This window comes from Etheostoma cragini, chromosome 5 (genome assembly GCF_013103735.1).
Source record: "Etheostoma cragini isolate CJK2018 chromosome 5, CSU_Ecrag_1.0, whole genome shotgun sequence".
NCBI classification, from domain to species: Eukaryota; Metazoa; Chordata; class Actinopteri; order Perciformes; family Percidae; genus Etheostoma; species Etheostoma cragini.
This window is the reverse complement of record NC_048411.1, coordinates 17,946,953-17,972,972: the sequence shown is the minus strand read 5'-3', so window position 1 is coordinate 17,972,972 and position 26,020 is coordinate 17,946,953. Positions and strand designations below refer to the sequence as shown.

General features: G+C 41.0%; 1 protein-coding gene across 1 annotated transcript in view; it reads right to left on the bottom strand.

Annotated features, from left to right (window-relative positions):
- Nucleotides 1-1,723: 1,723 nt before the first annotated feature.
- Nucleotides 1,724-26,020, bottom strand: part of si:dkeyp-14d3.1 (transmembrane protein 132C) — a 141,990-nt gene continuing 117,693 nt past the window's right edge. Inside the window, exons 5-9 of the mRNA XM_034871995.1 lie at nt 23,175-23,318; nt 15,594-15,802; nt 8,879-9,152; nt 5,694-5,885; nt 1,724-3,536 (exon numbers count right to left, since the gene is read on the bottom strand). Of these exons, the coding sequence (XP_034727886.1) occupies nt 2,367-3,536; nt 5,694-5,885; nt 8,879-9,152; nt 15,594-15,802; nt 23,175-23,318 (1,989 nt within the window). The 3' untranslated portion in view covers nt 1,724-2,366. The remainder of the gene's footprint in view (nt 3,537-5,693; nt 5,886-8,878; nt 9,153-15,593; nt 15,803-23,174; nt 23,319-26,020) is intronic.

Genomic DNA, 26,020 nt, shown 5'->3' with positions numbered 1-26,020 from the left:
TGGTGGGGCTTTAATTTGCTGCGCTGTTCTGCTCCTACCTGAAAAGGCTTAAGCCACCGCCGATAGTCACGGGAAGAGAGTCACAGTGGTGTTTTAATTACACAGCGCCCTCCATCAATCACACCCCTTGTTGCTAACAGTTAAATCCATGCCAGACCAGCACTGGCTCTTCACGCCCTTCACAGTCCACAGGCTGAGCACAGCAGCCATGCTCCCAGCACACAGCACATGCCGTTTGAATCCCCTGCAGCCACCGATGGAGCCACGGACACAGGGAAATCACACAGTAGACAGCAGATCGCACCGCAGACAAAGAAACAAAGACAACAACAAATCAGGGTAGAAAAGAAACAGAGACCAAAGAGTGAGGAGGAAGAGTTTTTCCTGTGCAAGTGTGTGTGTGTGTTCATGTTTATGTGCTGAAAAGCACAACTGTGTGATCTTTTGCAGGTCTTAGCTACTTTTTGTGTGTGTGTGTATGTGTGTTTGGGTGCATTTCCATGTCACAATAATGTGATCCATTACATGAGGTAGTTCTCAGCTGCTGTTTGTAATTCCCTGTAAAACCTTTTTACGTTTTGACTTTTGTACAATTTAGATAAACAAGACATGAAGTATTAATTGGTCAATTTTTAGAGATCGGTGTCTGTAACAGACACTTTGATTTTTTTCTTTCTTGGACAAAGTAGGGCTAGCTATTTCCCCTTCTTTCCAGTCTTTATGCTAAGCTAATCATCTGCTGGTTGTATCTTCATATTGTACATTTTTTGTTGAGTTAATTCAGTGTCCTGGATCAGCATGCAGTGGACCAACAGCAGCACCACGGAAGTAGGAAAGAGAATCAGTTCCAAGCTACGTGAACTAATTAAATAAAAGTAGAAAGGCCACAAAACTTTTATACAGGTGTCTGGAGAGGCTTCATTCAGTGCTGCTGACTGTTGACAGAACTGATCCAAACTAAATGGCATCCCTTAATTACACTCAAGGTAGTAATACCGTTTGCCAGAGTGTCTCACCTCCTTTCTTCCAAGCTATACTGTGAGCATTGCTGATTAACAATCTGATCCACACTGCAGGAACAGTTAACACAATGTGAACATTTCTCTGCTTGATAGAAAATAATGCAACAAAAAAAACGCAATCAGCCAACACCACTGTGATGGTAATAACATTCAATTTTTCAGCCGACTACCTTTGTTTAGGACGTTTCCGGAGTGATTATTATTTGTCCAATTATCTGAATAATAAAAGATCCATTTCCAAAAAGTAGAGACTTCCCAACTTGCCTGTAATTATACCTCTTTGTATCCACACCCCACCGGAGAGATGGAGAGCACATTTCATCCCTGGTTTGTTCATCAGTATGTTTTTCCCTGAGGCCATGGGACAGAGGTTAACGAGACCTTAATTGGCATTTTCTTTAAAGCTGACAAAACTTGGGCCTGGCAGTAGGAAATGTCACATTACCATGCTGTCCAGCCATTTAGTTTAAAAGCCCCTTACATGGATACACTGGCTGTCATGTTAGGGCACTGGACACCAGCATTAAAGGAGAGCAGATTGTGTAATGGCTTGTGGGTATATTACATCTCATGGAATACTCTTGATACAAGGATGAATGTGTAATTGGTTCCCCTTTCCTCAAAAACATTCCTCAGCTGGCCTTAGGACGTGAGAAATTAATGGTCTTATGATGCTGCGGTCAATAAAAGCTGATACACACTCTTAACATTGTTGTGTATTTCTTAAATGTTATGAAAATACAATGTACAGAGCAACAATACAATGCTTTGGAGACTGTTTGGTGTATACTTAACAGGTCTTCTGCCGTGTTAAGGGGGATGAGAATGAACCGGAGAGTTGTGCCTTTTTTTCTTTTTCTTTTTTTTTCTTTCATCAACATGCAAACATTTCCCCTCGCTACTTTGGCCGTTCCAGAACTCTTCCACAGAATAAGTATCTGGCGTAAGAAATTAATATCCAAAATATTACAAAACTTCCCAAAACCATTTAATGTACACTCACATTTGGAACATCTATCTAGTCATGTTACTGTTCGTTTTAAAATACACATAGTCGCTGCAGATCATTCTATCTAAACCCTGCAGTCATAAAATGATGATAAAAAGGTAATTATCTGACTAACAAAGGAAAAAAGAACCACATGACGTCCTCAGTCATTGACATTTCTTTCGTGAGTGATTCATCATCAATCACTTGTGGAATCATGACAATCCTCTTTCATTTAATGACCCTTTGGCAGTTTGGGGTGATTCTAAAGTCAATTTCCAGGTCCGGTTTTCTGTCCAGACCCACTTTGCTCTGAAAGGCATAAGGGTGAGTTTGTTACAAGGGCACACGGTAAATTATGCCACCTCTTTTAAACCACTGTCATTTAACCTTTCCATGTAATTGCGCAGCTCCTTGGAGTCTCCCAGCTCCACATCTTGGCACACCCACTTAATGTCCTGGCTGTGGCTTCCTGTCAGTGTGTTAACAGTGGGGTAGCTACTGTCTGAGGGGATGGTGGTGAACGTGGTAAACTTAACCCGCTTCCTCTTGGTGGTGGGGGAGTCACCTTTGCTGTCCTTGGCTATGCACCCTGTGTCTGCCGCCCGGTGCACTTGGCCCTGCACGTTCTTTTGGGCCGAGCCTCCGTTCAGCAAGTGGCTGCCTTCCTCGAGCCCGCTGCTCGAGTCCATCATGGAGGTCTGCTCCTCCTGCTGTGGCGACAGGCTGATTTGGCTCTCCAGCAGCTCTGCCTCGTTCCCCAGCCACACCCAATCGTGGGCGTGGTTCAGGTTTTCCTGGCCCTCGATCGAGAGCTCCTTGTGGCGATACTTCAGGGTATAGGAGATGCAGTTGATTAGAAAGACAAGGATGGCAAGACAGAAGACCCCCAGCAGGGCGTACATGCCGATCTCCAGGTCGGTGAGCCCGCGAGCCGTCTGAATGAGGTCGTCGTCCATGTTGCGGCCACGGGGGAGGTCCACTTGTGCAGGGAAGTCAGCAAAGTCAACAGGCATATTCTGATTACCATCACCAGATAGTTTATCCCCATTGGGTCTGCGTATTATTGCGCTTCTAGTGGGGGTGGCTCTCCTTAACACGCCGTCCTCCATGTCAGAGATGGAGCTGCCGTAGTAGTGGGTGTCAGGGCCGGTCCTGTCCTGGGAGGGTGAGAGCCTGCCTTTGCTCTCCATATCGTCTCCATCTTGACCGTAGTCGCTGATCCCTCCCCTTGAGCTGTCACCGTGACCAAACTTCACCCTGACGTTACAGTTCCCCGCCGCCAAGACGCTGCGGCGCTTGAACTTCTGGCAGAACTCACAAACAGTCATTTCCACCCTGACCAGCAGGCCTTGGCCCTCCGCCTCCGTCACAATGACAGGCCATTTCCATGAGGGGTTCTGCTGCACTGTGACTATTTCCTCATCTAGGGAGGTGGCCGTCAGGACAAAAAAGTCTGGATTATACAGGTCTAGAGGGGCCACAGAACCGTCGCTGAACTGTAGCCATGCGCTGATCAAGGCCTCCTGTGAGAAAATACACAAACAACAATATGCAAAGAGAAATAATAAGTAGGCAGTGACACATGGACAACATGCTGTGGTTTTGTATTAACAGAGAAATGGAATAATAGAGGAAAAATACTGCATCTAGCCTCATTTCATGGAAACACACTGGAACAGATCAAATTGCTTTCATTGTATTAGCAGGAAATCATTATGAAATTGCAAGGCGTCTTTGTTCGGAAGTTAGAACTTTAACCAGATGTTGTTCAGGTACTCTGTAATATACCACTGCTTGTTGCCACAGGCTTTTACTCTCAGGAGTGCAGTGCATTGGTAAACATGAGAGACACAATGATTATTTGCATTTAAGTTTTCTTTTGTCAATGCACCACATCCACTAACAATATTTATAGAGCTTTCTAATTGTGGAAAACATTGTAAGTCCAGTACAAGCTTAGAAAGTCTTGTGGTTCCACTATCTCAGCGGCTACTCTCTAAACTAAGAGGGGATATAGATTAAAAGATAGGCGGAAAAGACCAAAAGTAGTTTAAAACATTGTTCAGGCGATTGAGGATTTGCCAAACATAGGCATCTTATGCCTTCTCCTACTTTATTTTCCAAATTTGCCTTTTTATGTTGCCGAAGGACAAATCCTCAAAGGCGCACAAGTAGATCCCCGCAGCAGTTTGTCAACGCTCCCTAATTACTGACACCAGAGGACTTACAGTGCAGCGCTGCTAGCTTATCTTCACAGTTTGCATGGGGAGATAGGTTAGAAAATGGCCTTCCCATCCTTCCTTACATGGAGGAATGTAAAGGAGCATTCCAGAGAACTTGTGGGGGAGCATGATGGACAGATCAAAGGGGCCAAAATGAGAATAGGCAGGGCACATGAGTAAGGGAAGCAAAATATGAAGGTTTGCGCTGTAAGTCATATTTTAGAAGGGAACCCGTGGTGTTGCTTTTGCATGCTCTGAGATTAAGCTCCCGTTTCCATTAGCTGCCCAAGGAAACACATTCTGTCACACTCTTGCTTTCAGGCCTTGGGAGTTAATAGGGTTAGGGACGGTGTGGAACAAACAAATAGACAATTGTACACGAGCACATGCACACACGTGGCTTTCTTTGATTGGAACACTGCTCATTCAAGGACCTTGAGGGTGTGAAATGACATTGGGAAGGAAGTCTTTTGTTTTGAAAAGCTGCGGAATCTTTTTTAGGCTTCAGTAGAAAATATATATGTCTTTCATTCAATGGCTATCAAACCATTGAGGAATAATTAAATATGCTAGGACATAATAATTACTGGAGTAAAACTCATTATCAACAGTATCTATCTTAATCAGACCTGGCTAAATAGTCACAAACCCATCCCCTTGAGCATGTTTTCCCCGTCTGTCTGGTTAGTTTTTGTGTTTTGTGTGACATTCCTAAACGTACCTTGTTCTGGTTGCCAGGAAACAATTGCAATGGCGACAATTCCAAGATCACCTGAATCTGCTCTCACTTGTTTCTCATTAGCAATCTACACACCTGTTCCTGAGCATCATCAATACACTACTTAAGATGTGACCTGTCGGATCATTAGCCATACTAGCATGTGTGCTTGCATGCCAGCCAGATTGTTGCTAGTCAATTTCTGTTTGCTAAACTGTTTCTCTGTCTTCAGCATCTTCAGTCTGGAATTCCCTTCACCCCGGTCTGACAACAAAAGCCATCAACTTTGTCATTCCTTCAAGACTCTTGTTCACCAGTTCTCACCTCTTGACATGTTTGTCACCACCATCAGCATTCTATCACCCAGACTCACCTTTTTTACAAGCCTGGCATTACCTTTTCAAGTCTATTTTTGTCGTCAATAAACACTCACCTTTGTCACCACCTACCTTGTCCTGGTCTGTGCTTGGGTTTAGAACCTGAGAGTTTCTGGCCTTGTTTTTAATATTAGAATAGAGGCTTTGTATCCAATTGTGGTGGCTAACAGAGACTCTTGTTAACATCAAACTTTGACTCAGGTCTCTTATATACAGGGCTGCAGCAATTATATTTCCTATCCATTAACCTGCTGATTATCAGCCGCAAATCATCACAATTCAGAAGCTGGAGCTAGCAAGTGTTGATTCGATTTCTGTTGGTGGATGACTCAATGAATCAGCTAATCATTGAAACATCTTGACCTGTTTGGGGCTCTGCAGAATCTCCTGCGAGGTGGTGGTAGCCAGGATGGCTCTGTTGCTTCCAGGACTGAGCTGCAGGCTCATAGAGAGGCCCGTCACCAGCTGGACCCCCAACTCTGTGATGGTCACTTTGTCATCCACCACTGTGATAGTCTTCTCTGCCAGGATTGAGTCTGACAAAGGAGACAACACCTAGAAGGTGCAAGAGACAATGACGAAAGAAATTAGAAAGGAAAAGATTACAGACTGTGGCATTAGAGGAAGTTTAAAAGGAAAAGATGAAGAACACATTCCCACAACATTGCCCCTGAAATAGTCAAGCTATAACTTGTGACATTCTGGTACGATATATTACAGCTGTGTTACTCTGCATTATTCCTCCTATTGTATAGCCTGTTCGTGAAAGTTGTGTTTTATATTTATATCTGCTCTAAACACCCAGGCTTGGGGAGGTCTTTCCCAGGAGAAATCAGCAGCAACAGCAATCAAAGCTGAACTGAGAAAAGGAGCACTAGTACCTACAAAAACTTTAACAGAAAACTGATGAGAAACGAGCAGAAAAAAGTAAACACTGGTCACCGCGCTTGATTGACAAGGGATTCCTGGCAGGTGGAATGCAAAAACATCACATCAATGAGCACTTAGTAGTGAAGATGTCACAGACTTGAAAAAAGCGGATTACCACGAGATATAGGTGATTTAAGAAAATGTCTTCCCAAATGTTTCATCTAACATAAAAAGCTCACAAGCCGCTGCGCAATATGCAAAACTTACTTTTTTATTTGTATCTCCTTACTTAGGCTGTGTAGATCAAAAAACAACTGGTCTTGGCTGCCATCCAAGCCCAATACCTCCTTCAGATAAGAATCCATTCCTTTTGATTGATCCAGAAGCAAGGAAGACTTTAACCTCAGTTCAGAAACAGGAAGTCTAACTGAATTGATGATGAATGCCATGTTTGGCATGTGTGACTTTCTCTGCATGCATATCTTTATAAATGTCTCCTCGTGCATCAGTCTGCGTAGAACGTGGCACAGATAGTCAACAGCTGTCAGACCTTTGGGCTTGTCATGTATTCCTGTTAGTGCTTGTACGTGAGAGAGTGTGGAGGTTTCCGCAGAAGTAAATACACATCTGCGCACAGGCAGACAGATGAGTCCTTGATACCAGGGAGCAGATTCCAATCACACAAATGCCAGTAGGAGTCTCATAATTATCCAGTTAGCCAGAAAACCAAGACAAGCAAGGGCTGAGGGGGATGACCCACTCACTGCTGAGAGCCCGCAGTACACACTGGTAAGCACCAGACAAAAGGAGGTACTAGTCAAATGGCAGCAGCGACAGTGACATCTGTTATTGTCCCTGGAATAAACCATATGTTCCTGTTCCTACAGTATATTATATATTAGCATGTGTCTATGTTGACAGCACACAAAAATATCCGGTGTTAAAATACAAATTTTGTTTAATATCATATTTCAAATAATTAAAATGGCCCAAATTGAAGATACTTTAACAGTAATGAAATCATTACCGACGCATTAGTTTTGAGACATTAACATATTTGCCATTTCATATTCTGTAATTACTAAAACAGACCTTTGCCAAGAACATTGGCAGCCTCAAGTACCCTCTGCACTGCTTATCACATAACCAGACTTTGGGAGAAATTTCTAGAGTAGGAAGAACCAGCCATCAAAATTCCAGCACAAATGTGACTGAAGTTTTAAGAAATTCACACAATGGCAGATGGTAGAATGACTGAGTGCATATTCACTGTTAGCAGGAGCTGTTCCCAGATCCTCCTCCTTCTTTTCACAAAACATTGATTGGGAGAAGGTCAAGTTGATAGACCTTCTCTGAGACAGGAAGCAACAGGATCCATGGGAATCATGGTTTTATTTTGGAAAGTACACACACAAGTGGAAATTAAAGGGACTAGCATTCAGTGGTCGGCTGTAACTAAGTACATGTATTCAAGTACTTTACTTAAGTATACAGTTGAGGTACTTGTACTTTACTTGAGTCTTTCTTTTTCATGCTACTTTCTACTTCTACTCAGCCACATTTCAAAGGGAATTTTGGAATTTTTACCCCACTACATTAAGTAAACAGTTATAGGTACTAGTTACTTTACAAGTTAAGATTTGTGCACACAAAACACATACAAATACAATGTTTTATTATAAATTTAAACTACCCAACAATATGCAGGCCTTCAAGTCAAGCTGAAATGATTAGCCGATTAAACAGTTGACGGAACTGTTTTAATTGTTTCCAGTTTCTAAAATGTTATCTTATTTTCAGCTATTATTTCTTTCAATATTACATTTTACTCACCAAACTGCCCGTAAAAAAGTACAGTGGGTAAAAGGTGGAACCAGGAAGTCGGTCTGTCTGTATACTACATGTTTGCATGTAGTATATATAGAGACATAATACAATTTGGCTAATCTGAGGGTTTGTTTACAACCTCTATGACTGACTGAATGTCATTTCCAATGTCATTTTAGCAATGTTGCCGCATTCCCCGATGTCAGCAACTAACAATTCAGTTCAATTTTATGTATAGTATCACATCATAAGAAGAGTTATCTCTAGACACTTTAAAGATTGAATAGGTCTAGACAGTGCTCTATAATTTACAAAGACACACCAATTCCAATAATTAATTCTCCAAGAGTAAGCATTTAGTGCGACAGTGTTAAGGAAAAAGGGATGAGAAAAACTTCCTTTAAGGCAGAAACCTCGGACAGACTCAGGCTCTTGGTGGGTGGTTCTCTGAAGGTGCCGGTTGGGGGTAACATGGTGAATACAAACTTTTCATTACTAATAGTCATACTAAATAATGTCCAATGTAATGCCAAAAATCACAATTTCTTTTGACCAAAGACCTTACAATTGATATCACAACGGTATTGTAGGGTTGACTAATGGTGCTTTCACAAAATATGAGAGATTTTGTATGAGATTTTAAATGAGATTTTTATAAATAATCATTGATAATGTGTATATATTGACTGTGGTTGAAGGCAAATAATAGAACAGTTAGGACAGTCCATGTGTTGCCCAGACCTATTCTAAAGCTATAAAAAAAATAAGATCCTAACTGTACCTGTGACATTTCTGAATACTACACATGAAACTGGTACGCAGTTCCCCTTTTAAGCTAAATCATGGCCTACCTGGATAGTGGTCATCCCCATGTCAAGTCCAACCAGTATCCTCCTGTCCAGAAGCCGTGCAATCTGGGGGTCCTCTACCTTCAGGAAGTCCCACACCAGCTCTGTGATGTCCACCTGCCAATCAGTGCCCAGCATGAAGCTGGTCTGGCCCCGAGGATCAGCTGACTCAGCTACAAAATGGGTCAAGACTCTGACAATGGCATGCTGGTACTGCAGGGTGCAGCTTCGTCCTCGCCTGTCTTCCTCATCCTCGTCCTCGCTGTCCCGTGTAGACCTGGCAATAAAAAAATAAATCAGATGTGCAAACCAAAGGCAACTTGAATATTCTTTTTAACATTTGTGGCTCTAGAGATGGGCTGACAGATGGATTCAAATACATTTTAGTGCAGACATTCATGGTCCGCGTAGGATAAAACTAGATAACGTTGGTGATCCTCTGACTTTTTACCTAGCACTACTAAAAGTCAATTTGTTATTTGCCCAATACCTGCAAAACTAACGATCTCCACATAAGCCTCAGCTCTGCTGTGTTTAGTTCTTATTATTATATCTCAGCACATGCTAACCACCCTAAACTGAGAAGGTGAACATAGAAATGATTATACTTGCTACGAATTTGCATTATCACTTTGAGCATTGCTGTAGACTCTTAGTCTTGTTTATTATGCATGCTACTTTGATTAAAACATTATAAAAGGTTCACCTGTCTCAAAGCTTTATCACAGTAAATAATGTAATTATATGTACTTTGGTGATTATTATATAAAAGTCTGACAAAGGCACAATCTAAAATATGTGCATAGTGTTTCTAGTAAATTTAAAAATAGTTGTTAGGAAACAATGTAATCACGATTGTTCTGTAGTTTGTATGCTATCATCTACTCTGTGAGTTGATTCTGAAAGCAGTTGGGAGTGCTCAGAGAACAAAGTGACACAAAGCAGTGTTCAGTTCACCATGTTCTAAAGGTTTAATGAGACTAACAAGAATATACACATTTTCTATCAATCACTCCATTCACTTTGATGATGTGGGAGTACAGTAGATTGATAATAGAGGAGCATCGGTTCAAGGTAGGTTCACGCAGATACATATTCAGAAAGGAAACCAATGTCTGTGTAATGATACCAATTAAAACAAATGAGTGAAGCGTTTTTTCAGAGTTTTCACTGAATGGAATATAACAAAGTAAATACATTTAGTATACTATAGTCCAAGTCCAATATGCGATATGTTTACTCTAATAAATCCCCAAATGACCCCAGTGCATCATCAGATATTAAGGAAACACTATCTTCATAAAATAATCTTTTCTGATGACAAGGCTAATGCCAGTATTTTCTCCTTTTTTTGAGATTGTGGTTTTTTTAGCGGTTCTTCCTGTAATTCCATGCCGAAAAAGTGTGTCTATTGGGTAAAGAGCTCCGCGTAAGCATGGGCTTTAATGAATTTCAATACAGCCAGGATCTAATGTTCACTACTCTGCTGTGCTGTTGATTAATGTCTGGCTATGTGAGACAAGCATCTAGCAACATTGTTGGATGCTCCGGTCTCAGCCTGGCAACCTCCGTGAACTTTGAGTCTGGGGAGGAGGGGAGACAACTATCTCCAGTATTTTGGATTGAACTGCAGTACAATCTATTATTATATTGAACTATTTTAAACACTAGCTGCCAGTATTACATACTGCACCTTTAAATTGTTCAAATTATGCTCATTTTCAGGTTTATAATTATATTTAGAGGTTGTACCAGAACAGGTTTACGTGGTTAATTTTCAAAAAACACCATATTTTTGTTTTTCGTCCTGTGTGTTGGATGTGTGAGTCATCTCACGTTTATTCCATCTTTTTTGGGAGTCGCACATGCACAGTCCCTAGGTAAGCACAGCAAGATAGATAGTTTCAGAGTATGAGAGCATGCTAGGCAAGCATTATAACGCGTGTCACGGAAGACAAGGCTGGACTACAATAGAGCGACTTTGGAGCAGTTTGTGAACAGTGTTTTATGTTGGAGATCGTAAGTCCCTTTGGGGTGGACTTTGGGATTTTTCACTTTGTAAACCTATACCGTGCACAAAAAGAGATACAACACAATAAAAGAAAGGAAAAAGCCAAAAAGCACAATATGAGCACTTTAATAGGGGACAAAGCGTCAGTTCTGCAATCAGCGTTGATGTGTGGTTTGTGGTATTTTAAGCAGCATTTAACTTAAACTGATCTCTCTCAAACACACACAAACACACACACACACACACACACACACACACACACACACACACACACACACACACAGACATCAATGTTTAGCCGACGGACATTAAGTAACAATGCAATGTTGTGGATTACACCACTAACGGAGAATCTTTTTGTTTTCTCACTGTCTCTCTTTCACCATTGCGGAGCACCTGGTCAAGACTTGTGAATGTGCATACACCTCCTTAGTGTGTTACTTAGTGTAATAGCTTCCCTTATTGCTCTGTTGCTAGCATATCTAATTTGATTACTGTATGCAACAAATCAGCCAACCGAGACTCAGCTCTTTCATACCAGGGAAATTGCCTGGGTTTAAATGGTAACAATACAGCTTCGATATCATTTGATTTTGCCCATAACCGTTTTTTTCCTTTTGCTTCAACAAACAACAGATGAAGCATGATTAGATGTTGAGAATGAAATGTTTGAACAGTCGATCTGGGAGAATATAAATGCTGGTACAGCTTTTCAGCCTTACATTGGGGCACAGTTGGGACACTTCCAAACAGGAAAAGTGCCTTGTCAACACAACTACTAGTCATATACTTCACTGTAGACTTGTCTCTCTCTTTATCTCTCACACATACCCAGACAAGCAAGGGTTGTGATCATGATGAAGGGGAGAAGAAAATAAATTAATCTCTTAAACTGTTTTTCTCGCGATTATCCGCTCTGCTGGTCTCTTTTCTGTTTGAATCCCCTGAGAAATCTGGCTGCATGCAAAGCCGCGGGAATAAAGATGTTAGCTGCATGCACCAGAGAAAAGCCGAGAGTACAGTGAGATTTGGAGTTAAGGGCTTACAACCGCTGGCAGGACAGCTTTCACATGCAACTGAATGACAGAAAAAAGTATTTCATAGTACATATTGCAGGTAAGAAAACCTTTGAGATTCAAAGGTGATCCAGCCAAGAGACAACATCTCCAATTAAACCGTAAATTTGTTTTGGACACACTTACCTACCAACCTACTATTATTGTGTTGTGTAAGCCCCTGACAACTTGATATTGCATTGACTTTATAAAATTCAATATGTGTGGTTTGATCAGAAATAGTGACCAAGAAAACAAACAAATTTAAATAGGAAATGCTAATTGGTGCACAGAAATATGTCCCACCCACTTTAAACCAGTGAGAAGAGCCAACAGAGAAAAGGAAAACAGGAATCTCAAATTACAATGAAATAAGCAGAAAAAGTGTAACCATGTAGGATCCCATTGCTAATATTAAAAAGTTGATTGACAAAAATCTTTTTATTTTCTTTATTACAAATGCTAGCATGCGTGAGCTGCCCTGGGGTCAGGGTTGCTTGAGGATCAGATTTGGCACCAGATCAACGTGGTCCAGATGGGAACAGAAAGAAATTTAACTTCATGATTACAGTAAGAACAGTCAGATTTGTTGTAGTTTTAAGAGCAGACTACAGGAAGACTATACCAGACTTGGATGAATGCCTGTTTTGTATTTTGAATGTTTCATTTTCTAGTTTAGAAACACTTGTAACACTAGATTAAAATAGCAGATCAGTTGTGCCTTAGCAGACTCTAGATGACACATTTTACGCATATTCATGAATGCTACTGCCTCCGTTTGTGATTTGTATGTCATTTTCCACAAATAAATGGATCACTGCACTGATCTCCCCGTCGAGGATGGGGTTAGTTGAGTCCTTCTGTTCAATAATATTTTGTGAAATGCATGGAACTTGCTCCCTGGGTTACCTCAGTCCACAATGGCTAATTAAAGGCCAGCCTTCGAATTCACATACAAACAAAAGAACGACCTTCTCCATAAAATGCAGCACTTCCTCAGATCCATTCTTCATTCCACTTGACTAACAAGGTTGGTGACTCATGCATTTGTGTTTAAAAATCCATTGTGTATTACATTATTTCTTTAACATTACTCTTCTCCTTTCATACATCCCTGTTTCTTCACTCTCTCCCCACTCATTTACATATTAAAAGCAGAGGAGGAAACCATCGGCCAATGAGTCCAATCACCATCTTCCAATTATTCCAACGGCAGTAATTGAAAGTTTCTCACTACTGACTGCTTTGGTAAAATCCTTTTGAATCATATTGTGAGCGTTTTTGAGCGTGAACATAATTTGTTATTTGACATTCATGGCCAATGAGTTGACACATGGCATTTATGTTACGTGAGTTTGTACTGACATATGACTGAATCAGCATTTTAACTGTATATCCATAAGGACTGTTATAAATGCAGGTATTAGTTGGATGTAAAGGATTCAGCAGTAAACTAGCTGATGGTGAAGTCCAAGCATTTTAGCTCCGGTATAAATCTAATATGTCAGTGCTTGTGCAGCCATCTCAAAATCTAATCTAAGGTTAATCAGATAAACAAATCACACTCAGCGCAGAGAACAACCTGCTTGACAAAGCAATTTTTCTTTCTGCCTTATTCCCTTTCAAGCTCACTTCTGACTTCACAGGAGACGCTGCATATTAATGTGTGTGAGTGCCATGCTTCTTTCTGTTTTCGCATTTTGCCTCATTTTGTTTTCGGCTGCAGTAACATGACCAAGGTCATTTGGACGGAAATAGGCAGTGCTGCATCTATATATACAGATACAGCAAAATCTGACAACGCTCTACAGTTTTTTTTTCAATTTTGTTGGGAATTCAAGTTTGTTTTACTGTAGAAAGAGAACACTTGGTAAACACAGTTTCAGCCAACTCAGTGATAAACAACATTCAAAATTGAGTATTAAAAGGTAACTCCATGGGATTTTTGAAAACCGCTATGATACAAGAGGAAAAAAGGAATCTCTAATATACATATCTTGAAAAGCACATTAAAGGAGTGGTGCATGCCTGAGTGCTACGCCTACATTTAGGATTGCTGTCTGCGAAGTTTTTTCTTATCCCTGTTTTGACAGGGCTTAGGGAGGAAAGTGGTGAGCCATACACGAAGTGCCAGTCAGAAACTGCGTGAGGAGGGTTTTGCAACTACCCAGCCTGCAGACCTGATATCTCTTTATTTCTCATTTCCCTCTAGCCCCTCCCCCAATCCTCCCCAGCCAGTGTGGCCAAAACTTACCAGCCTTGTTGATAGAGGAAGGTCCTGCCACTTGCTATTGTCTCCCAATGGCTCAGTTTTTCAAGTTTATGGGCAGTGGACGGATGCCCATTCTTACCGGCCATAGTTTCACAGCCTGTAATCCGCTGATAAACATAGGTGGGTGTAAGACAGGTAGGAACAAAGCTCTCTGCTGCCCATCAGCAGCGGTGCTGGCGTCAACAATGACAACACAACTCTGTTGTCTCCGCTGATAATGGCGCACCAGCGTATAGCTAGAGAAGCAACGTCCTGGGCAAGCTGTGGCTTTAGTCGAATGCTGTACCTCTGTCACTCAGAATAAGAGGGGAGCAGGGATAATTAGAGAAACCACACTGGTGTGTGGGAAGACTCCGAGTCCAAGTCCAACCTCATCACATTTCCAGAAGTAATTACTGCAGGTAGGCTGATAGCTGCTCCATCAATTGATGGATTTCAACAGTTGCAGATGCCCCAGGGGAAAGGTCTGACCTCCATGCAGCTCTAATAATGTGCTGTTCTACTGATGACTAGGAGGCAAAATGGCAGGCCACCTTAAGGCGGTCGTAATGACAAGCTGCACAGGTCAGCCATTTTGTTATCGGCCAAAGAACTGTCAGCAGGAGACAGGTGGAGTGGTGTTAGGTCACACGTCTCATCATTATGTTATCTCAGGCTGCCATGATTGAGATTGAATACATCACCTGGAATAAAGGCCTTTTAAATGAGGCTAGCTTTGCTGCAAAATTGGACAAAGGGCTCTGATCGTGAGCATTTATGGGATGCAGTGGCAAACCGTGGCCCTGGACTCTGGGCCTCCAATAGGACCATGTGATCCATGTGGCATTAAACCATCAAACAAAGCAATACAAATAAGAGCCAGAGCCCTATGTCACATTGAACTTTAGCATGTAAAAGGTTAATTCTAAGTTTGTTGTTGTTGTGTTGTGTGATGTGCATGGTGGGATGCCAACATGCACATTATTACTGTTGGAGAAAAAAAAACTCTCTCTTAAATCTAAGTCGGATCCACTCAAATTAAAATTTACAGCATGACCCTGATGCTGTTTCATTGGAGAATTGGAAAATGTGCTTGAATTATATTTTGCACAGCTGATGACACAGAACAATTGAAGTGATGAAATGAGCAGAATGTTATGCAAAAAGAAAAACCAAATAAATGTAAAGTAGAAGCTGAGCCTACTTATAGACCCTCCAATTACTCAAAACAAATACCTTCCTATTATTTCTACTACTCTGTATTCATTTAATTCAGAGAAATGGTGCATGCGCGACACAATACTTCATCATTGAGTCTGTTAATGAGGAAGACTTATACTGTAGCTTATAAATGTAAGTTAAATGAGAGAGAGCAACACACAGACGCATGTAGTGCTGTACCTCTGACTGGTGGCCATGATGGGTACCCTCCACCCTTTGATCTGGCTCAGCTCCGTGTCTGACACCTCAATCTGGAGGGGGAGTCGGGGGATCCAAACGTTGAGCTCCAGCTGTGCGCCCAGGTACCCGTAGGTGAAGTTCACCATCATCTTCACCTTGCCCTTCATCTCCTTGCCATTCACAAAAACATAGTCGCACCTCTCCGACACCTGCGTGAGAGGAGAGGATTAAAAGTGTGGGAATTTAAGTTGAACTCTTCTGACGGTGTGCACTAGATGACTACACAGTGAATTACACAGTGCAACATACAGTACAGCATACACTGTAGCCCAGGCTCTCCAAGTTGATTATAAGGTTTACACTCCTGAGCTCCCCACTGATGCAGTATTCCTGTAACTACTTTAAACAAGATGAAAGGTCCTGTATCTGCTCCACACTTGGGAGAAGAGGGAGGGAGTAAGCGTGGACATCTTTGAACCTGAGGGAAAACCGGTTGTGGTCTGCTGTTCTATTATAGTTCCGCCTCCAGCTAAGAGAGGAACCAACAGATGGAAACTAGTAAGAGGAGAGCAGTCTTGATCAAACCAAACTCAATGCCATCTGTTTCATAAATTGCGTTACAAAAGGACTGAGTGGGCCAAATCTTTGTGAACGTAAGATACAACTCTTTGTTGCTTTGGCTCACTTTCTTTGAAGCTGCCAACAACCCAAGCGTCTTTCTTAACTAGTTCCAGCGTTTGATTACGGCCCAGAATCCTCTCTCTCTCTGTCTCTTTAAAAGCCTTATGATATGGCCATGCAAGCACAACACACACACACACACACACACACAAACACACACACACACACACACGCACACACACACGCACACACACACATCAGGTTATTAATCAGTATGTCTTAAAAAGAGATACCCTATTTTTCTTGGGCTCTTTCTCAATCCCATTGATCCCATCATATAGCAGACTACTATGGCTGGAACCAGATGGAATTAAATGGTCTGGGGAAATGTCTTTCTTTTCTACTTCCAAGTTATTTCTCAACAGCAAGATAAAACCATAAACATCCATTAATCATCATGCCGTGGCAGGATATCCTCTGTGACCAGGAAGAAAACTTTATGTGTGACAGATTCTATAGCTTTGTGTGAGCTCCCGCAGTCCCTCCTCTACACACTCACTCTAGTGTGAAGCCAGCAGAGGAGACTTTGTGTGGGAACTAAAATTGGCTGTTTTTTATGAAGACAAAAGCAAATATTTAGAGATTTGCTGCATTGACTTTACACTCTGTAGACTCTTGTGGACTATGTACTAGAACTATTGGCATTCCAAGAGAACCAGTGTGTGGTATCACATCCAAGGCATCATTTGCAAATTGTCCTTGATGCCAGTATGGACACTTTTATTAAACTGAAGGTTTGCTTTCATTCCCTCAAAACATGCGTAATATTAAAGAGTACTTCCACAGTTCCTCAATAAATTGAGGTGCCTGATCCAATTTGAAAAACACAATTTTTTCTGGCATTTAAAGTCAGGAGAAACACTTTGAGTTTCCCTTTGGTGAATTTCTTTCTTTGCTTTTGTTTTTCCAGGGGATGACTGAGATCTGAGGGCCAGGATATTAAGAAAGACATTTTTCCCCCTCTTTTTTAACAAGACTACACAGTGTTGGTTACTGTATGTCCTGTTAGTGATGAGGAATTTTGTCCCTTTTTAGCATTCTACATTTAGGAGGATGTAAGGCTAATTACTTCATGCTAAAAATAGAAGCTAGTTAGCGCCGTCCGTTAATGTAAACTCCTTTTCTCACTAGACGTGTTGAGTCACTGCCAGCTCCCGCTCACTCAGGGCTGTGTTTGTCTCACATTTAAAATAAAAAGTTTGCTGCTTTTCTGTCATGGGTCCAGTTGTGGTAGTAGGAAATCACCAGGCATTTAAAACTCTTAATTTACATTTCTGAGACCCTATTTTAACGATTTAAGCACACTGCATGAAGTGCATGTCGCAGGGGCGTTTAGGGCATGTCCAAATCCACTTTTGCTAGTTTGAGAGTGAAAAAAAGTATGGTTTAAAAGGGTGGTACTTAGTGTCTTCATTAATTCATAGGTGTGTTTTGTGCGTGACATGCAATAAACCAATCAAAGTGTCCTCTTCCACTCCCATTCCAACAGCCAAGCGCGTTTGGACCTTGACACATTGCTATTATGATGGTGGATTTGCATCGTAATATTTTTATTTGTAATCTTTTGCATGTGTGAGTGCTGCTGGGCTTCCCTGTGTGTAACAAGCATTGTGTGTGCGCACTGTGCACAAGCCTAGGCACATTTTACTAATGCGCTGTTATAAAAAACAATGGAAGGCTGGTCTATCGACTTTAGACCAGGTTTTTGTTGGTCAATGGCATGATCACTTTCTTCTGCCGCAAGATAGCAATATGCCAAGAATTCACCTGAATACACCTCCCTGTAAGACCAGCACACCCATGGGCGCAGGTGTATTTACTTTTGAAAACAACGTGGGTGTAGAACGGGAAATTGACAACTGCGTTAGTCTTAAAATAGCAAAGACACTTGTGTCGGTCTTTGGGCCGAGCTGCACTGGTTGCCAAATAGGGCCTTAATATTGATTCTGTTGTCAAGGACTTACATACGGAGTCAGAAAGAAGTGTAGAGAGTTCTGAAATCAAAGATGGGACCTAATGGCCAACAACTTCTGCCGACCAGCTAGTTAACTGGCTGCGGAGCTGTTGTAACTATCTTCCCAAAAGATATTAAAACAATCAAGTTATCAGTAAAAGGACATTTTCACTCCACTCATATCCAAACCCTATAAATAAAGCTATAGATAAATAAAACTTCAAGGATATTTAGACCTATTTCAAACGCAATTAAGTTTGTACCATTTTTAAATAGTACAAAAATGATTTCTGACCAAATACAAGCTTACAAAAGCAGCAAACCTTATGTATGTATGCCTGTCCGAGCACCAGACAAGAATCTCTGGAAACCCCTGTGAGAAAGCTGAAAAGCAAGCTGCAGGGCATCCTTCAAGGCTACAGCCAACCATCAGATAACTTCTGTTAAGACCTGCACAAGCCCTGCCTTCTCAAATGGACCCATGCGCGATCAATGGATATTTGCTCTGTTTATTTCAGCCCATAAAGAGTACAGAGGATACATAGAAGTACCTTGCTCTTGAACTAATGCTGCATGACAGTGCAATGTAACAGGGAGTTGCTTAATGAAGCTTTTAAACATTTGGTGTTCCCCTGGCTACAGTCAGTCATGGAGCAGATTGGGCACGGTCAGGGCTCCCAGTGTGAGAGTGTGTTTGAACTGATAAAGATGTCAGAGGATGCCTTGCTCCTTATCAGCCCTCAATTGTTTGGCTCTTTCTTTCTCGCTGCACTCAGTCGGCTGATAGTGAAGTGCCTTTGACAGCCCGTTTTGTCTCCAACTCCTCTCACAAGTTGGGGCTCTGCAACGTGTACGCACGAGTGTTAGCTTGCGGGCTTGTCACATACCTGATCGGGCTCCACATATGGCTCATTGACCAATATATATAACAGTAATACTTCTTCCTTTTAACTCGCTACTTAAAACACATTTCATAGACTTGCTTTTATGGCATGCTGCCTTTCATCGTCTTTCTTATTGTCTTTGCCCTGAAAACTTTTCATTTCATTTTGTATATTGACTATTGATTTTTTCTGCCCTTTAAAACTGCCCCATCTGCCCTTTTTTCACTATTCAAATTCTGTGTACATACTGTATGGGTAAGTGTATTGATTTGATGTGTATACATAATTTGTATGTGTTTTTGTTTCTTCTGTCAAAGCACTTTGTAAACTTTTGTTTTTAAAGGTGTTACACAAATAAAGTTATAAGTAGTATTATTAGTAAATCTATGATTTATAAAATGGATGTTTTGCATACAAATGCGTTTATCCTAGTCTTTTGTTTGCCACATTCACAAAAAGCGGTAATGAGTCAGTCTGCCGTTATTTATAGTAGGCAAAGAGCATGTTAATACGTTTAGGATTTATTAACATACACTTCTGCTAAAGTATGTCCCATGACAGGCAAATAAACTGCCTGCTGGCATTTCTTTGATCCATTTCCAAACAATCAAAGCAGAAACAATTATGGCAAACATGACAGCTGACACCCAGCCTTCCCAACACATTAAACCTTCCTGCTGTGCTGTATCATTGTCCAAAATAGCTCCAAAATCAATATTTAACATAAAAAGACACCCTAAATGAATTAGTGGTCCCTTTAATCCCTGACACGCTGCAGACTGAGAGGGGGGACTGTCTCTCTGAATTACACACTCTCCATCATTCTGATTCACAAAGTATCATAAACGTCCAGGAGGATCCCCTGCCACATTAATCAGATGCATTAGGCAGCTAACGGGAGAATACTTACAGAGGACATTAAGGCTGTCTCTGGATCTAGCCCAGGAAATTAACAACTCACCAGACAGATACAATCCACGGCAGTTATGAGCGATGGGAGTCGTGAGCAGGAGGGTGGGGTGAGCCTGTCTTGGGCTTGTACACAGAGTTGGGTTGACAGAGCAATTAAGCTGGCGACTCCTTTGCTTAAGCTACTGCCCTCACTTCAATGCAAGAGGAGGGTCTGTACATATTCTAACAGCCCTGCTCCTTGGAAGCAACGGTTAGAAGAGACTGCTCATGGCAGGACCTTGAGAAAGTTTAACTAACAAGGAGATGGAAGATTTGCTCTAGAAATTCATAACGCAACTGTAGAATGTGTTTGGGTTTTGTTTTGTTTTGTGTGTGTGTGTGTGTGTGTGTGTGTGTGTGTTTGTGTGTGTGTGTGTGTGTGTGTCTGTGTTTGTGTGTGTGTGTGTGTGTGTGTGTTATGTGTGAGTGTGTTTGTCTGTTTGTGTATGTGAGCAATTGAATCACATTTTTCAACAACAAAAAGTCTCGGGAGTCAAAGGTACATTTTAAAGCATTTGCTTTATGTCAACAGATTGGGTGATAGTTGTCCATGGGTTCATCTCTACAAATGACCACTTTTACTTACACACACACACACACACACACACACACACACACACGCACGCACGCACACACACACACACACACACACACACACACACACACACACACACACACACACACACACACACACACACACACACACACACACACACACACACACACACACACACACACACACACACACACAACCATGTGATCCATTGTTAATAAAAAGATATTGACTATAGCTGATTTATGTCTTTCAAAATGTCCTTACTGTCACTTGTTTCATGTAACGTTATTCTAAGGTACAGTTTATGGTCTAGATTTTTGCTCAGCAATGGTAAGCCGTGGTTAGCTAGCGAATAGCCCCCTGAAGGCAATGTTATTGTTTTCTATTTTGGCAAAACTTTGAATATTGACAGCAGTAGTGTTCATAGTGAGTGAAAATCTTATCTGAGCTGCACAAGAAAATCTTGTGTATCTGGAATTGTTCTTGAAATTTATTAGAAATGTTCTGGAACAGGATATAAAATCCTCTATTCCAGACTCAAACAATTTAAAAACAAAAATGATTCCAACCAATTTGAAGCAAATAAATTACATTCATTTAATCCTTAGAAATTACTTACGTGTGGAATCTGTGAAGCTGAACAGAATCACAGTTGTGAAACAGATTTTATTCTGATCCAAAGAAACTTTCTGTCAGAGAAAAGACACTAACATCCTGAAGTGTTATTGTAAGACTTATGATGCTTTTGAGAAGGAATACAAATAAAGCAAACGTTACCAGATGAGCCATTTGGTCCTGCTGTCCTTTTGTCAGCCACAACCAACACAGTCTATACAGTGAACCTGGCTTTATACCTTGGCCCTATACTGAGCTGTCCCAACTACAAATCCAGAAAGATCAACATGCACATGCAAAATAATGGAGGCAGAACCTTTCATCCGCCCATAAATGTCAGACAAAATTTGGTTGAACAAGACAAATCCCCAAAGAGGTTTAAAGAAAAAGCATGTGACCTAAGGTTTCAAATTCCGTTTAATTATAGGAACACCAGTGAGTAGAAGCATCATTTAATGTGCATAGTGATTCATTATTCAGGTTTAACGTCATTCTGTGTTTACTTCTCGCTAATTCCCCGGGTCAAAACCAGATGAATTAGTCATGTTTACATACACCATTGCAGGCTATGATTAGAGAAAAACTTCCCTGAGTGAGCAGCAGTGAGCATGCAGGATGAATGCTTTGACCTCAAGATCTCAGCGGGAGAGCTGTGGCTATTTGATTATTAAAAAAATGATGACTTGCCTCCGGAACTTAGTACCTGTTCCCGCATCAGACATGATTAAGTGGATCGATGTGGCAAGATGTCCTCTTCTATTTTAGTGTTTGATTTTGCTTCACTTTTGCTCTTTGGTGTGCATTACCTAAGTTGATTTGCTGCATTCTCCTTTCTGATGTTGACAGGTTCAAACTGTAAACAGGCTTGGAAGGAGCCATCAGCAAAGCAGGGCGCTGTACACCGAGCAACGTCTCAGCCACTTAGAATCAGACCAAAGAAAGATGGGATTTTTTCTCGGGTTTCTCATTGAATCTTTCTATAGATTATAAGGGATTGCGTTGGAGAGCAAAGGGCTCAACTTTATAAAACTGTAAGAGGACTTTTGACTCTGTTGTGCTTTGTGCCCCAGGTTTGAAAGGGGCTCTAAAAATAAAGAAATACTTGAGCAACCTGCTAGCAGTCACTGCACTTCAAACACACACTTTCATGTTGTTTGATGGTGTTTGTTTATCCTTTCTGAAGGATTTATATAGACGTGCTAAACATAGACAATCTTGTCACTGTCACATTTTTACTACTCGCAGTATTGTTTTCACATATGTTCCTATGCAGTGTCTGTAAAACAATACCTGCATCGTGTCACTCAGTAAATGCACATATCTGTTTGTTTTTAAGTTCAATTTGATATTGCCTAGGTATTGCGATTAATATTGCTCTAATAAACAGGATGGACTTGCAAACTGCAAAGTGACTACACACATTTTAAAAGTCACAAATCATTTTTTATTTTATTGAATTAAATGCGAATTAATCTCATATATTAGGCAGTAAAATTAATCTAATTTAAAAAAAATTCCCCCAAAATCTGCAAAAGAAATTGCAAATTAACCTGCATTCCCAATGGCGACAAAATTTCTTGGCTGCCAGTAAACCATTGCTGAAGAAGTGGACAAACTTGTGGTGGAAACCACATCCAAAACATGATGGCATTTGTTTCATGTGTTCATTTGAGTAAAGTTACTGTACAGTCTCCTCATCGCTCAACACAGATCTGATGTTTTCACCTGCTTCTTTGTTTCTTCTCTTCAGTGAAGCCTAAGCGGACGTTTAAGTCGCACGCTTATTGATTTACCCTCTAAATTGGCTTCCATTGCACCTTGTCGCAATTTTCTGCATATTAACTCAGGTTTTTCTATGCTGAATATGTGCAAAAAAACAGTTGTATGAAAACTTACAGAGGCTTGTTTCTCTTTCAATAATGTAGCCTAATCTTACTGACCTTGACCACATCTTCGTCCGTCGAGCGACACTTGACTGCTTCGGAGACATCAGTGACAGAGGCGTCTATTCCAATTGTCACAACTTTTACTGGGACAGCCACTGTCTTCCCAGTCAGAACAGCGGTGTTCAAAATCTCAGAGTCCTAAAGACAGAAAAAGAGAGAGAAAGAGATGAGCACAGCAATGGTCAAAGGCCTGGAAGGTTTCTAATCCAGCCAGTAACAGATGATCTGGCTCAGAAAAAATTGTAAAAGTGCAAGTAACAAGTAGTATCGAAAATGGCCTAAAGAGGCTTCGCACAATCAGTGCTCAATTAGTGATTATTGTCTAAAGCGCTGTGAAATCACACACACTGCTGTCTGATGGCAGCTGGTTGGCACATTGTATGGGGCAGTGTTACAGCAACATAAAGGACATGTTTTATTCAAATTCAATTGTGACACCGTACACTTCTACACGTCTACAAGACCTACACGTCTTCTGGAAAGACTTTCTTTACTTTAAAAGGTGCAACATGCAGCATTCTTTTTCATCAGTCCAGTTTGTAGCACTTTTAAAACTCCTCAAAATGTTTTTCTTTTACCATTGTCACATCACATTTTCTCAGTATGTTTGGGCTGAGTGCATTAAAACTTGCATTGTTTTGGCAAAAATTCCAATTCCACGTTATGTTGCTAAATATAATATTAACCATGAACTATTCAGAATAAATACAGAACCTTCTTCTTACCGCCACACTCTTCAGCCAGCTAATTAATGAAAGTAATTACACTGTGGTTGGCTAGTCAGCAAAATTACAGATTGGCAGATAACATTTTGATTTTTACTTGATCATCGACAGGGGACAAATTAAATGCTTAAAGAATTACATTTCATGCGTGGAAATGATTCACGCCCTATTACATAGGCATGCATTTTTCCATGAATCATTTGCTTCTCTGCCCAGACGCATCGTCACTCAAATGTGAAGTCACTAAGTGTTTCTGTTGCCGCCCCGGGTCGGTCCAGCTTTTATTCATACAGTGCTGGATCCACAGCAATTTGTAGGCACTCTGTGCAGTCTATGTGGTGGTTGTGATTACCCTCCTCTTGTGCATGTGTAATTGCCTGGTGAGATTCCTACGTCTCAGACGGCCTTGTTTGGAATTTTTAGTGAATGCCATTTCTACCTTCAGCTATATGCTTGGCCTATTTTTCTCAATGTGAAACCTCTGCAGTTCCGGCTAACCCTATGCCCTAAAGCAGAGAACTATCCGACCACGGGGAGGTTGGATGGGCTAAAGAGGACATTGTAGATTCAGGGTCATAAATATCAGGGTTTTCTGCAGGTTTCACCAAGTCAAATTAAAGACTTTCAAGCCCTTTTTATGCACACCATGGTTCATAGGGATTAAATAACTCTGTTTTGCAAGGTGCGCAGCTGTCTGCCTTCTCTTGATATTTATATTGAATCAATAAAATACATTCATTTACAATTTCGAAATAACTTAACCATGACTTTCACTGGAGTCAAAAGCCGAGACAGCCAAAGCACTCTTTGCACAGACATTACAATAATAAGGTAAACCGTGCAATATGTAGATACTATATTTTTTATTTGTGTAGTGTATTTTGACAGAATAATACAGTGTATTCAATGTAGGGTATACGATTGATGGTGAGACTACTCTGAGTCCTGTGTAAATTAGTGTGTAAGCCTACTGGCTAATCAGACTTAACTAGGCTCTATGTACACATAAGCCATTGGGCTGTATTAGTGAGCAACTTTAAGTTCAATGGTACAGCTTCATTACTCCGACCATACCATATGTTAACCTTTAAACACACAGGCACACACACACACACACACACAACACACATAACTGTGGAACTCTGGGCGGCTTAGCCATTGAGGTCAAAGTATGCTTCTCAATACTTGTACTGTCCGACAAACATGGCTTTCTTGCTATTGGGAACCTGAAATAATTTTCTGTAGGTAATTGCACAATGTGACAAAGTCATCTCATTGTAAGCTTATTTCATTCAGCCACTAGGGATGATCTACACACACAAAAGCCTTGCTAGGATTTCTTTCATTTTAATGGGCAGGAACCCCAAGACACCTTTTTTGGGCACTGTATTGAAGCTTTGCATGCACTAAAGACATTTCAGTGCTATTCTATTAAGGTAGCTACAATTATTTTTCTTATTTACAGAGAAACCTAACTCCGGAGTGATGCCTGTTGAATAAAATGTCACAATCGTTTAGAGCAATATTGTTAAACCTGTCAAGCGCCAACAAGACCAATCTGCAGTGCCTGACTTACTGTCACTACATTCATGTGTATCCCATTGTCCCCAGGGAAGTACACAAGATGTGTACACTGTCCTGTTAACTCGGTTTCTAAAGACTTCCCCCTGTGTTTGTGAGATTGTGAATCAGAGTCATTGAAAAAAAAAAGAAAGAGAGGATTAAGTTTGGTTGAAAGGAGCCTGGTTGTTTGTAAGCGTCAATTACTGAGAACAGTCAGCTTTGGAGTGAAATGATTATTAGTTGAGCCAAGAGATACCAATGAATCTAAAAAAAAAACACTTAATCTTCAAATGGCTTTTCATTACAATTTTATAGACTGTGACAGTGTTATATAGCAATATAAACCCCTCTCTCCCTGTGCCTCTGACTTTGATTCAATTCCCCTTAAAATCAAGGGTTGCTTTAAATGAATTCTGTCTGCTGGGATTCCTCCATTTCCAGAAGGTCATATATAATACATGATGGGGTAAATGGTTGGGACCTGGTGAAAGCGGAGGCTAACGTTAGATTACAGCAGCTGGAGATGACCCAGCACGTGGAGAGCAGCAGAGA